Raw genomic sequence first — 14954 nt, 5'->3', positions numbered from 1 at the left:
TAGGAAAACTTTGAGGGTAAGTATTTTAAAATATGAATAATTTTATAAAAGTTTTATAACTAATATTTCTTTTACAAAATGATGGTGATGATGATAATAATAAATATTTTATAATTTTAAAAATTATAAATTTCATATATTTTTGAAAAAATTATTACCTTTTAAAATTAATTGTTTAAAAATATAAAAAATATTAAAATAAACTTTTAATTACAATTGAGGGATCAAATGAATTATTATTCATTAATTTTTAATTTTTAACAACAATTAATAATGTTTATTCATTTTTAATAAAATTATTCAAATTTTTGCATTAAAATTACACAATACATATAATCTAGTATATAAAAACTTTGAGGGTAAATATTTAAAATATGAATAATTTTATAAAAGTTTTATAACTAGTATTTCTTTTACAAAATGATGATGATGATAAATATTTTATAATTTAAAAAATTATAAATTTCATATATTTTTGAAAAAAATATTGCCTTTTAAAATTAATTGTTTAAAAATATTAAAATAAACTTTTAAATACAATTGATTGATCAAATGAATTATTATTCAATATTTTTTTCAAAATATATGAAATTTATAATTTTTAAAATTATAAAAAATTTATTATTATAAAAAATAAACTTGTGACACTAAAATAATAAATTCAACCACTACACATACTGTCCACTTCATTAAAACTCTAGCCAGTTCACAACTTGGAACCGTGCGATGTGGGTGTTCTGCTGACGTTTTTACACAAATGCCATCATAATAGAAATTAATGACGTATTTGACACTCGTTTCAAAATATTTACAAAACTAACATCCGGGTTTTTTACACATTTGGTAAGACGCGGTGTAGGGGGCGGCAAAGGGTGTTAGATCGAGAAATATAGTCTGAACGGTGTCTGACAAGGAAATATATAGGATTAGGGTGATATTTCGGGAAAAATGTCAAAATCAAATAGATTGGTGGTTATTACGTATTATTTGGACACTATTCTAATTAAAGATTGTGTAATAAACTTTTAAAATACTGTTTACACGCCCGTTATGGCATCATCAATCAGTAAATTTATTTAAATTATGTGTGCCGCAACTTAATTATATATATTCACTAATACGAAAAATGAAAAATATTGTTGCTCTAATTACAAATTGATAGTTATTTTTCTGAGAAAAAAAAACCTGATGAACATTAATATTAGAAAAGAAATTGTGCCCCGAGCTCCAACATTACAGTATGGTTGATGTCATTTGCAAAAGGACCAACGAATTGAATGGGTCCTGCATCAAAATATAGAATTAACATCAAATAATATTATTTTAACAGCAAATTAAGATAATTACCTGGGCTTATATATCGATTCTTAAGTGCCCAATCATCCCGTAATGATGCAAATTTCTTCATTGGTGCACCTGAAATTTCAATATTCTAATAAAATCAAAATCAATCACAAACTTTTTACTTATCCTATAAATATATACTCTTAAACCCTTTGTCACCCTTCAGTTCAGGGATAAATTGAGGGAATTTTTTTTAAAATCGTCCCAATAATATAAAATTCTACGTCTATCATGTTTTATAGTGATAATCTGACATGATATGTATGTATATTTCATTTGATTACCTTCAAGGTCCACCATTGCCTTCTTAATCACGGGCTTGAACTTCCCTGCCAGAATTTAAACCAGAAAAAAATTTCTCACTGATGCTTTTGCATGACGATGAGAAATGTTAATACATACACATTACTAGCTATGTTTGCACTTAATGTTCACAAAGTATGCAGTTATATACCATGTCGGCGCTCGACATCCATTAACGATGTTAACGGTGTTCCTCCAACAGTCCATTCATCTACTGGTGCAGTCAAGTTACTCACCTGAACATAAGATACATGTCTTTAGTGTCACTTGGAAACAGGATGTTGAATCTCATCATGCTCCAAGCAAAAGAACGAAAGAATCCCACGAACCGATGAAATAAGTCCGGTTTTTCCGGAATGGAGGAGGATTCCGGTAACATAACCGAGTGCATAACAGTAGTTTGCATCGAAGTTCGTAGGAAATCCACATCGACCCTCGTAGCTACAAAGTGAAAGTCAGATATCATGTTTTACATTGATACCATGAACTGAAAGACTCTCATTTATGTAAAAGAATGTTGCTGAGTCACCCGAAAAAATGGGGTTTTCCTTGAAATTGTCCCTTGTATGCACCTCTTTGCTTCCTTTGATCCAATTCAGTTTCCACCATTTGGATGAGCATTTTTTCTGTTTCTATCTTGGCAACCTAAATATATGTAGAATATGTGCCAAATTAAGTAAGGCATCAAATGCAGACACATACTATATGGTCCTTAACAGGTGCCAATAGACATCAGTTAACTGGACCTGCACATTCCCATGGGGATCTCTTTCAAGCAGCAGCTGTTCCTGAATCGGTCGAGGCAAAAACTCGAAGAGTTCACGAGATTGGCCTCTAAGTTTGCCTTTCCACATCCCAGCTTCATCAACAACATCATGGGCTAAAATTTCATTGAGCTCTGCAATAAGTTGTTTCACCTGCAAATAAAACATCTCACCATCTCAAGTCTATGATTCAAGAAATTCGGGATGGACCGACCGACAGAACAACGCAAGGAATAACTTCTGGCTTTGAAAGTTTTACCTCAGGAATGAAATCAATAAGGCCTTCAGATAAAATTATCACACCATAATTAAATCCAAGTTCCATGCGTTTGCAAATTATATCAGCAATATAAATTGTAATATTCTTCATTGTTCGGTTCTTGGCAGCAACCTGCACCATTAAAAGTGTCCAGTATTTCACTTAAAAGCTTTGATCCTCGATAGATAAATTCCTAAGACTGAAGCACTGGAGAATATCAGATAAGGATACCTCTTCTCCGATAATCGCAATGTTCGGGTGGGTCTGTAAAGCACACTCCAATGTTATGTGAGAAGCTGCCCGTCCCATGAGCCTTATGACTGAGAAAAACAGGTAATTAGGATCAATGCAACCACTAGGAATTCATACAATGAAAGGCTTACATAAAAATAAGAAATGAGGGGCTTTATGCCAATCATTTCTCATCCATTTTGACATATTTCTTAACAGAAACACTTACAATGGTAGTATTTTCCAGTTGAACGAGCATCTATCATGGCGTTTCCAATCATTTCGGAATATATCTGCATATTCCGAGTAGATGCATATTATTTAAGTGAGAGTATGACCAGCTTTTTCTGCTACACATTGTATTTTGCTATGGCTCAAGTCAATTTCCTAAGGTTCGACTAAGTTAAATAAAAAATACCTTGCATGCAGTGTCAAATCCAAAGCTTATGGGCACCTCTTTGCATTTCAAATCACCATCAATGGTCTTTGGGCATCCAATCACTTGAGTCTTCATATTTTTACTCCTGCAAAATATGAACCACACAGCATCGAACACGAGACAATTGGCTGAACATTGTGATGTAGTGGCAGATGTTGTTGTACCTAAAGTTCTCAGCAAGAACGCAAGCGTTCGTATTCGAGTCATCCCCACCGATGATAACAAGTCCATCCAAATCAAGCTTCTTCACTGTTTCTTCAGCTTGCTTAAGCTGAAAGGTATTGGCAATGCTAAATCAATTACATAAAGATTGAAATATTAAGGGTTAACCAAATTGAATTTCACTATACTAGACATAAAACCAAATCTTCAAGAATATATGCTGGCATTAGTTCAGATAAAATATGGTTTCAGATCTTAACTCGGCAGATATTTTCATCTATAATTGCAATTTGCAAACCAGATTAAGTAAAATGCAGAACTAACTGAACCGGCGTGGAAACAAACCTGTTCTGGAGTTTCAATCTTATCTCTACTACTGCAAATCATATGAAAGCCGCCCTGTAAATTTATTCAACATATGTCAAATGGAATGGCGTAGAGCAGAAGCAAAAGAGACAAATAGCATACTAAGGAAGCACATGTTCATGTGTTCTGACCATCTCAAGTGCATATATTAATATTAATAAAAACAATGTTATAAAACCAAAAGGTTTTCACCTGGTTTCTGTAAGGATAGATTAACTCTGCAGTGAGTTTAACATATTTGCAGCTCATGATGCCGGCTGGACCGCCCTTGAATCCGTAAAGAGTACTTCCTCTTGCCCGTTCTTGCAAGTAATCTTCAGGCAAAACAAATTCACAATGATCAGAGAGATAGAATAAGAAATCATGAATTAGTCTGGTAGGTACATAAGAACAAAGCCGTTACCGAAAATCCCAGTTATCACATTGTGTCCACCAGGAGCTTGTCCTCCGGAAAAAACGACACCAACCTTCAAACTCTGACCCTTCACTTCGGAATGTCCTGGAACCAACGAGACCGATGGCTGTCCATAAAGATTTGGGAACAACTTTGCTATCTCATCTGCAAAGTCATCCATGCAACGCAAGGGGAGAGTATAACAATGTATATATATATATATATATATATATGCCACATTTATGTACAAACAATGTGAGACTTTTAACATCTCTTTACATACAGGAAAAGAAATTCGTGACCGATAATAGCTTGTCAAATAGACATGTATGCGTGAAGCTAAATGAGTGAGATAAATGGCTTACTTGGGTTTCCAGCAGCCGTGGTAGCTGGGCCATCGACGACTCGGAAGGGGTTTTTAAGGATTGATGGGAGGGGAGGCGTGTGGTTCAATCTGTTGCTTTGGAATTCACCGTAGATGTCAGAGGGGAGGAGAATGGGGATGAGGCTTTCCTCGTACTGGGTGACCGGCAAGTCATTAGTGGCGATGGCGGGTGACATTGATCAACGTCTAGCTGAAAGGCGGTGGCAATATAAGCTAAAAAAGAGTGAAGAAGAATGCAGTTGTGGATATGGTGCTTATGTATATGAGACGGGAGGAGAGTTGGTCAAAGAAAAGGGCAAAATGAACATTTTCTACTTCCTTCAACTTAGGAATAGCTGACATTGTTAGTTGAGATTTGAGAAAGTCCATAATCAAACAGTCAAATATATTTTATATATGTAGAATTTTGGATAAGAAGTTAAATATAACAATCAAAATGTTTCAGTGTCGAATATTTATGGCTTTAGTAAAACAAAAAGAACAATAACATTTAATACAATCCTCATAGAATACATATATTCTATGGCTCTGCAATTTCCAATGATTTAATGCGTGCCTTCTTCTCCACGTCTTATATCATTTCATTGTTCAAGCTCTCCAGCTCCTTCTCTCCAGACTCAGGTCTAATAGGTATTAGAGAATTAATTATAACAAATTTTATTTAAATTTTAAATTATTGTAATCAATTATAATATTCTTGTGATTAGTTGTAATTCTCTAACTCTAGCTATCTCCTATTTATGTGCCTTGTAATTAGTTGTAATCCCCTAACTCTAGGCTAGTTTCCTATTTCTATGTGCCCCATCTTGTGTATATATATCCACTCTTAATCAATGGAAAACTCAAGCCATTGTTTCTCAATACTCTTCTCTCTATTTCAACATGGTATCACGAGCCTAATCTTCCAGAGCATATTTTCCTCTCTTTTTTCTCTTCAAAAACACCACGATCCTTCATATACATATATCTAAAACTACGCCACTAGTCCCTTCAATGGCTTCCCATACGGCTTCCTCTTCCACCAACGACCCTATTACTATCCAAAACTCTCAGATCCTCAACCCTCTCCTTACAATAGATCTCTCCAATATCACCAAATTGTCATCCACCAATTATCTCACATGGAGCCTTCAAATCCAATCTCTTCTTGAAGGTTATGATCTTCATCACTTCAAACTCCACCACAACCCACCGTCACCGTCAATGGTGTTACATCTCCAAATCCGACGTACATAACCTGAAAGCGTCAGGATCGTCTCCTTTTTAGCGCTCTCCTTGGTGCCATCTCCGTTTCACTACAACCGCTTATTGACCGCACCACCACTTCCCTTGATGCATGACAAACCTTAGCTAATACCTACGCCAAACCATCTCGTGGTCATATTAAACAATTGAAGGAACAATTAAAGCGGTGTACCAAGGGCCAAAATCAATTAGGAATACATGCGGAGAAAGACTCGTACCGATGAACTTACTCTTCTAGGGAAGCCAATTAATGATGAGGATCTTATTGATCGGGTTCTAGAAGGACTAAGTGATGAGTATAAATCTGTCATTGATGCCATTAATGCCCGTGACATGCCAATTTCTTTTGTTGAACTTCATGAGAAACTTCTCAACAAAGAAACATCTCTTCAGACCGCTCAACCACCTTCCCTATCACTATCAGCCACGAAAAATCCCATGACCTTTCGGAATCATCCAAATTGGCGTCCATCAGCCACCAATTCACAATAATCAGGCCCTACCACTATACTTTCTTCTCATGATCAATGCCAACCCAAACCTTATTTGGGTCATTGTCAAGCATGTGACACTCAAGGACACACTGCCAAACGATGTCTGATGTTTCGGCTTATCACTAATCAACAATCACCAACATCTCGTCCTCAAGGCTCTCAGGGATATCGCCCCTTCACACCTTGGCAACCACGAGCCAATCATGTTATTCTGGGAAACAACACTACACCTACTTGGCTGCTGGATAGTGGAGCATCTCACCATGTTACATCTTACTTGAGCAATCTCTCTCTTCATAGCTCGTACCAAGGATCTGATGATGTCATGATTGGTGATGGATCGGCCCTTCACATAACCCATACTAGTTCTACCACCATACATACTTCCTCTCGCACCTTTACTTTACAAAATGTTCTTTGTGTCCCTTCCATGAAAAAGAACTTAATTTTGATTTATCAATTTTGCACTCATAACCATGTTTCTGTTGAATTCTCACCCTATGCTTTTCAGGTGAAGGATCTAAACACGAGGACAATCCTTTTGATGGGTGAACCTAAGGATGGCATATATGAGTGGCCGACTACATCCCCTTTAGTTTTCTCTCCACCATTGCTTGCATTTTCCAGTGTCAAGACCACTTCGTCCGAGTGGCACTCTAGACTAGGTCATCCATCATTTACTATTATGAAAAATATTGTTTCCAAATTTCCTTTACCATTGTCTAGTCCGTTATCCTCCTTCACACATTGCAATGCCTGTTCATGCAATAAAAGTCATAAAATTCCATTTTCTTCTTCTACCTTAACCTCATCTCACCCGCTTGAACTTATCTTTTCTGATGTCTGGACCTCTCTTGTTTATTATGTTGATGGTTTTCAATACTATGTTATTTTTGTTGATCATTATACATGATATATTTGGTATTATCCCCTTAAACAAATATCTCATGTGTATGATGTCTTTGTACGTTTCAAGGCATTAGTCAAAAACCAATTTAAACATCGAATTGTTATCTTCTATTAAGATAATGGTGGTGAATATCAAGCCCTTGATCTTTTCCTCTCCACCAATGGTATATCACATCTTACTACGCCACCCCATACACCAGAACATAATGGTTTTTCTGAACGACGTCATCGGCATATTGTTGAAACTGGTTTATCTCTCCTCACTCATGCATCAATACCTTTAACTTATTGGACTTACGCCTTTTCCATTACTGTATATCTCATCAACCGTATGCCCACACCCACATTATATCTTTCATCTCCTTTTAAGAAGCTCTTTGAGTCACAACCCAACTGTGTTTGGTTGTTTATGTTATCTGTGGCTTCGTCTTATTCTCAGTATAAACTTGACTCTCATTCCACTCCTTGTGTCTTTCTGGTTACTCTTCAACACAAAGTGCATATCTGGTCTCGCTCTTATCCACTTCTAAATATACATTTCTCGTCATGTCAAAATTCTCGAAAACTCCTTTCCCTTTAGTACTCACCAAATCCATCTATCACGTCCCACCCAGAGATCATTTCCAAATGGTTAATCGCCAAGAAACCATCGTCGACCATTTACCACTAGAACCACACAATTCTGAGACCTCTTTTTCTTCAATCATAGCGCAACCCACCCATCAAAATACCCATCCCATGACCACTAGATCAAAAAACAACATCCATAAACCCCTAACCAAAATGAACCTCACTGCTATCATTTCTCAACCATAAGACATTGAGCCTCATACTGTTTCTCAAGCCCTAAAAGATCCTAAATGGAGACAAGCTATGAATGATGAGTTTGATGCTCTTGTTCGTAATGGAACTTGGGAGCTTGTTCCATCTACTTCTCTGCAGAATCTTGTTGGATGTAAGTGGGTTTTTCGTATTAAACGACTTCCTAATGGTTCTATTGACAGGTACAAAGCTAGAATAGTTGCCAAAGGCTTTCATCAGTGACCTGGAGTGGATTATCATGACACTTTTAGTCCAGTTGTCAAGCCGACAACAATACGACTTGTTCTAAGCCTGGCACTCAGTAGAGGTTAGCAATTGCAACAATTGTATGTTAATAATGCCTTTCTTCAGGGCCATCTTTCCGAAGATGTCTACATGGCTCAGCCTCCAGGATTTGTTGATAAAGACAATCTAACACGTGTATGCAAACTAAAGAAGGCTATATATGGACTCAAGCAGGCCCCACGAGCTTGGTACCTTGAACTTCGCCAATTCTTCATTGAGTCTGGGTTCACAAACTCTCATGCAGACACTTCCCTATTCATTCTTCACTCAGGTGACATTACTATATATCTATGTTTATGGATGACATTATTATCACAGGCACCAACACCAATATTATTCAACGCTACATTGACCTCATGGCACAAAGATTTTTAATCAAGGATCTTGGCACCTTGTCTTATTTTCTCGGCATTGAGGTTCTAACCACTCTATCCGGTCTGCTACTTACTCAAAGGCGCTACATCACTAATCTTCTTTCCCAGAAAAAAATGATTGGTGCAAAACCTATTGCTACACCACTTGTTACAGATGAAAATCTCACACTTCATTCAGGTACAGCTCTAACTGACTGCACAGAATATAGAACACTTGTTGGCAGTCTACAGTATATTTGCCTCACTCGCCCAGACATAACATATTCTGTTAATAAGCTTTCTCAATTCATGCATCGCCCGACGTCTGAACATTGGAATGCTGCAAAATGACTGCCTCGATATCTATGTGGCACATTAACTCATATATTATTCCTTCACAAGGCAAATCCACTTTCCCTTCATATCTTCTCAGATGCTGATTGGGGTGGAAACAAAGATGACTATACCTCAACGAGAACCTATATTGTCTATCTTGGTCGCCATCCTATTTCTTGGTCATCCAAGAAACAGCGTACAGTTGCTCGATCCTCCACGGAAGCTGAGTATCGATCAGTTGCCGCTACTACTTCTGAACTCAATTGGATTTGTTCCCTTCTCACAGAACTTGGCATCACTCTTCCTACACCGCCTGTTATCTACTGCGACAATGTTGGTGCCACCTATCTTTGTTCTAATCCAGTCTTTCATTCGCGCATGAAACATATGGCACTTGACTATCACTTTATTCGGGGTCAAGTTCAATCAGGTGCTCTTCGTGTTACTCATGTTTCCTCAGCAGATCAACTTGCCGACGCTCTTACCAAACTGCTTCCACGAAACCGATTCCAAGACTTAAGGGTCAAGATTGGTGTCTCCTCCGGAGCTCCATCTTGAGGGGGCATATTAGAGAATTAATTATAACAAATTTTATTTAAATTTTAAATTATTGTAATCAATTATAATATTTTTGTGATTAGTTGTAATTCCCTAACTCTAGGCTAGTCTCCTATTTATGTGCCTTGTAATTAGTTGTAATCCCCTAACTCTAGGCTAGTTTCCTATTTCTATATGTCCCATCTTGTGTATATATATCCACTCTTAATCAATGGAAAACTCAAGCCATTGTTTCTCAATACTCTTCTCTCTATTTCAACAATAGGAAGATGCGTTTTGTACTGATGTCTCGACGCAAGGATTAGAAAAACCAATAAATTTAGAAATCCTAATGCTGCAAGTAACCAGTAAAAGTTGTTTAACTTCACTTCGTTCAGGTTGCTTCTCGGCCAACTCTTTTTTGTCACATGATTGACGCTAGACACCAGTAAACTGCTCACGAAGAAACCCATCGAAATGGTGCTCAGGAAAAGCCTTGTGCTCATCAATTTCATTCGATCTGGTGCCTCTCTCATAAAGAACTCAAGTTGTCCAACATAAGCAAAAGCTTCCCCGGTACCCACTAGGAAGAATTGAATAAGTAGCCAAAAGGCACTTATTTTGACTTCTTTCTGAACAACAATTTCTCTCTTTTATTTCTCAACACAGCAGCAACCACCATTGCAGCTATAGAGAAAACGAGTCCAATTCCAATCCTTTGGAGGCTTGTGATTCCTTGGACATTATTTGTAAGTTTTCGAGCCAAGGGTACAAACAATTTCTCATTGAGGGAAGTTGAGGAGAATTGTCATGATGAAGAAAGCAGAGAAAGAACCTGCAGGGATCACGAAGGAACTGACTCTCTGGTGCATGATGGTTTCTTGATGAACTGTGAAAGTTGTCATTTGGGAGTAGATTGTCTAGAAGATGATACAAGTGGACCAAATGGGAAGTAATTTTACGACCATTTTCACCTCCTTAACTTGTGTCACAGTTGATACCATGATGGTAACGAAATCGTCATCATTGAAATGAGGTTTTAGAAACAAATACAAGCTGCATAAATTGTTATCTTTAAAGTATTTCAATTTATACATACTTCAATCGTTTTGTGTAGGGGTAATCATTCAAAAGGCTTGGATGGGAAGGATAAGACTGATTTCTCTTCTTCAGAGCCAAAAAACAAAACCCTCCATACAACAGTTAAAGGGCTTCTCATAGGCCTTTTGAACCTGTACCGGGTGTTCTAAAAGAAAAACTACAACGATAACCACCATTGTTCCTGTTGAAATTCCATACCCCCACCATCTCCCTATATTGTCTTGTACATATACCAGCACAATCACGGAAAATAATGACCCGATGTGTTGAAAGTCATGCTTAGCCAAACCTTTTGTCAAACAAGTAGGCACCACACAATGAATTGAAAATTCAAAGATAGGCACCGAAAATGGGGAAGTCAAAAGGGGCTGATATTGTTGATATTTTGGTAATGGGATAATTGCAATTAGTCCATGCACTTTAGGGTATTTACAAGATTAGTCTTTAATCTTCAACTATAAATACCCTAACTCATTTAGCTTCAAAATCATCCTCAAATCATTCTAGCTCTCTCTCAAGTATTTTGTAAACACCTGTTAATTTTTTCTCTTTAGTAAAAGATCTACTGCAGTCCGGAGACGTAGGCATAATTGACTGAACTCTGTTATCAATTTCGGGTATTATTTTTCTGCTTTTATTTCACATTCTCACTAATATGGTTATATGGAAATTACTCGTTTTATTTTCAACAATTGGTATCAGAGCTTTTGGTTGTGAATTTTGTCAATTTTTCTGCGAGGATACTATTTACGTGAATAATGAATTTCGTGAATAGTAAAATTTGGTCGACGATACGAGTTTGTCGACGGAGGTGTTCTAATACATGGTGGTTCACAGAAATTGTCAGAAACGATCCAAACGAAGCCATATTCGAGTGGGAGCGATGGCTGCAGACGAAGGGAATGTAAAATTGAGAAATTTGATGGTGCGCTCAAGACCTTCTTGAAAGGACTTAGACCAGGGGCAATGCTCGGGAGAGAGCAAGGTGATGCCCAGAGACTTTCGGAGGCTATAGTTGTAGCCGGAAAGCTGACCGAGCTTGCAGGTGTCAAGCCAAGTAGCGATGTGTCGCCATGCCCATGCCTAGAGATAGTGGCAATAATGGGGGAGACCGGGAAAGGTGCAGCAGGGAGATGGTAGAGGAAAATCTTCAAATGGCCAATGTGAGTCATCGACTGTTCGTAGCCAAGGAAAGCCATCAGGAAAGAATGGCAAGGCTAAGTCCAGTGTGAAGAAGAATGTGAGCAAAGAAAAATTAAAGTGATATTTTTGTGATGGTCATCACTTGATTAGAGGATGTCCCGAGAAGCGTCGCCTTACAACCATCATGAAGATGATGGGAGAATGAGAAGTAGCAGGAATTGACGCGGTTGCAAGTGTTAAAGCTGCCAAGCCAGGAAAAAGACTTGGTTCAATTTAGGGGATCAATGCGGCCAAGCAATGATCGAGACGAGGCAAGGCTGTTGATGTTGAGGCAGCTGAACCCAGAAGAAATCCCGATGCGATTGCGAGTGTTCAAGCAATCAAGTCAGGAGCAAGACTTGGTGAGGCTACATGTTCCAAAGTAGCCAAATCAAGGGGCAAGCATAGTGCGACTACAAGCTCTCAAGTAGTCAATCCAGGATCGAGACGTGGCGAGATTACAGATGTCAAAGCAGTCGAGCACAAGAAGGGATCCGGTGTGATAGCAAGAGATAAAACCGTCAAGCCGAGGGTACAAAGTGAGCAAGTCCGCTCACAGTATGCCATGATGGAGGCGTGGTCCAAGTTGAGGCATCTCAGGCATAAAGGGACACTTAAGGAGTATGTGAACCGATTCAGAAGACTCATGCTCAAAGTCCCGAGTTTGACTGAAGAAGATGGGTTCTTCATCTTCATGTTCGGATTGAAGCCATGGGCGAAGAAAGTTTTGGAGCGAAGGGAAGTCAATGAGCTATCTAAAGCCTTGACAACCGCCGAGTCAATCAAAGAATTTGGAGTCAATAAAAACAAGACTTCCAAAACAAAGCCGAAAGCCGAGGGTAGTGCAAGAGAATCCATGATGAAGGTAAGTCAAAGGATGAGGAATGTTGTTCCTCGAGTGGCAGAGAAAGTCCACTCAATGATGAACCAGATGGTGAGTCTGGAGAAGAGGTGTGCAGTCTTGACACAAGTTCAAGTGTCAAAGATACTAAGCCGAGGGCAATAGTTGAGCAAACGAGTGGGCGCAAACTTAAGATGCCAGAATGTTGCGAGATTACCCGAGGGAAGCCGAGTCATCCAAGGTGATAGATGAGCCCAAGATTGAGTTGTCCAAAGAATATGACAAACCCAAGATCGAAGAGGCGTTGAGAGTTTTCTCAATAAGGTTCATTTCTGCCAAGACGAGTAGAAGCCAAGTGCAGGAGGAGTTGTCCATGTCCAAGGAGTTTATCGAGCATGTTCGCGTAGAGAACATGGCTTCAGAGACCATTATAAGAGAAGGGTCGAAGCAAGGGCTTGCCAAGGATGTTCAAGTGAGGAACAATCCTTCAAAGATTAGTGGAAAAGAGTCGAAGGGAGCCAAGACGTTGAGGGACAAGGCAACCACAGAGAAACTGCCCAATAACAAGTGGGTTTACAGGGCGGTGACTATGGACAAACTGAGTTGTGTTCAACTTCAGTTGGCCTGCTAGAGTAACAAGACTAGAAAAACTGCTGCATTGATCAAGGTGTGAAGACATATTAAAATCAATCTTTAAGTGGGTGATTGTTGAAAGTCATACTTAGCCAAACCTTTTATCAAACAAGTAGGGCACCGCACAATGAATTGAAAATTCAAAGGTAGGCACCGAAAATGGGGAAGTCAAAAGGGGCTGATATTGTTGATTTTTTGGTAATGGGATAATTGCAATTAGTTCATGCACTTTAGAGTATTTATAAGATTAGTCCTTAAGCTTCAACTATAAATCCCCTAACCCATTTAGCTTCAAAATCATCCCCAAATCATTCTATCTCTCTCTCGAGTGTTTTGTAAACACCTGTAAATTTTCTCTCTTTAGTAAAAGATTTGCAACAGTTCAGAGACGTAGGCATAATTGGTTGAACTCCGTTATCAATTTCGGGTATTATTTTTCCGCTTTTATTTCGCATTCTCACTAATCTGGTTATAGGAAAATTACTCGTTTTATTTCCCAACACGATGCTGACGCCAAAATAGAACCTGTTGAAGAAGAAAATCATAGCCTTCTCATCCTTGGGATCCTTGACGTCGAATTGATTGGATCCAAAGCCGGAGACATTAGATTTTATTCCTCCACCACCTAGTGCTATTGTGTAGAGCACTGCATACAGAAAAGCAAGCTGCCGGCTGTTTGCCTCGATGCACTCATGATGTTGTATTCTATAGCCATCGTAGGGAGGAGGCCTCACTCTTGGAATTGTTGTGGCCACTGTTAATAAAATCACTCCCTGGTGCAATATGATATAACTTTAGAAATAAACAATACACAATCTCAGCTTGCATTTGTATCTCAGCTTGCATTTTGTAGCTCATCTTAACTTGCAAAGCACGTAATAAGTTAGCAACTCACCAGAGCAATTATTGATGCAGAGATTGCAACTGTTACGTATTGGCTAAGTTTCGAATCGGCCAAGAAACCTCTAAGGAGACCAAACAGATTGAGAGTGTCCATGAAGTTGGTTACTATTATTGCGGATTTCGCCACCGAAATATGCAGATTTCCGATCAAGTATGAATTGGATTTTGTTGTTGTTGTTGTTGTTGTATGTCACTAAATTCATAGATATGCCCACCATACATATCCTCTCCGAGAACTCACATCCTGCAGTACCAAAATTCCCATTCATATTAGCAAAGAGCACATAATCGAAGAAAATAAAACCACACTAACTTGTGAAGTTCATTATAAGAACCTAAGATGAGCCCTGCAGCAAGCCATCCACCAGTTCTCAACTTATCCACCGGATTCCCCGATAATCAACGACGACTTCATCATTGGAGCCATCTCTCTCTCCAAGGCTTTCAACCAAAACCTGTTGAACATCCAAAGGAAAATCCATGAAGCAAATAAAAACATATAACCAAGCTAATGCAAATTTATTCAGAAGGTAAGTATACCATGTTTGAAACTCTGAAGGCAAAGAGAAAATATTGTAAAGGCACAAGTGCTTGAATGGGGGGTTGGGGAAGACAAGTATTATAAAGCCCAAGATTCCACTACATGTAGTTCGTTGAAGTTAGGCA

General features: G+C 38.3%; 1 protein-coding gene and 1 pseudogene across 2 annotated transcripts; both read right to left on the bottom strand.

The window, feature by feature from the left end:
* Positions 1 to 1173: 1173 nt before the first annotated feature.
* On the bottom strand, positions 1174 to 4901 carry LOC120166139 (pyrophosphate--fructose 6-phosphate 1-phosphotransferase subunit beta 1-like). Of its 2 annotated transcripts, none has more exons than XM_039175497.1 (16): positions 4628 to 4888; positions 4272 to 4427; positions 4061 to 4182; positions 3848 to 3901; positions 3505 to 3611; positions 3320 to 3425; positions 3131 to 3194; positions 2902 to 2990; positions 2671 to 2802; positions 2394 to 2564; positions 2177 to 2292; positions 1977 to 2088; positions 1799 to 1883; positions 1629 to 1673; positions 1348 to 1416; positions 1174 to 1284 (listed from the first exon to the last, which is right to left on the bottom strand). In XM_039175497.1, the coding sequence occupies exons 1-16, from the start codon at positions 4821 to 4823 to the stop codon at positions 1202 to 1204; spliced, it is 1707 nt and encodes a 568-aa protein (XP_039031428.1). In that variant the 5' UTR covers positions 4824 to 4888; the 3' UTR covers positions 1174 to 1201. The 2 variants fall into 2 exon arrangements, 1 of the variants encoding a protein (XP_039031428.1); XR_005519899.1 differs by having other exon boundaries at positions 1231 to 1284; positions 1629 to 1668; positions 4628 to 4901.
* A 5014-nt stretch (positions 4902 to 9915) lies between these two features.
* Positions 9916 to 14687, bottom strand: LOC120166093 (annotated as a pseudogene).
* Between the last annotated feature and the right edge of the window lie 267 nt (positions 14688 to 14954).

This window comes from Hibiscus syriacus, unplaced genomic scaffold, assembly GCF_006381635.1.
Source record: "Hibiscus syriacus cultivar Baekdansim isolate YM2019G1 unplaced genomic scaffold, ASM638163v2 tig00111621_pilon, whole genome shotgun sequence".
NCBI lineage: Eukaryota > Viridiplantae > Streptophyta > Magnoliopsida > Malvales > Malvaceae > Hibiscus > Hibiscus syriacus.
The sequence above is the reverse complement of the archived record's forward strand: the minus strand, read 5'-3'. Positions and strand labels throughout refer to the sequence as shown.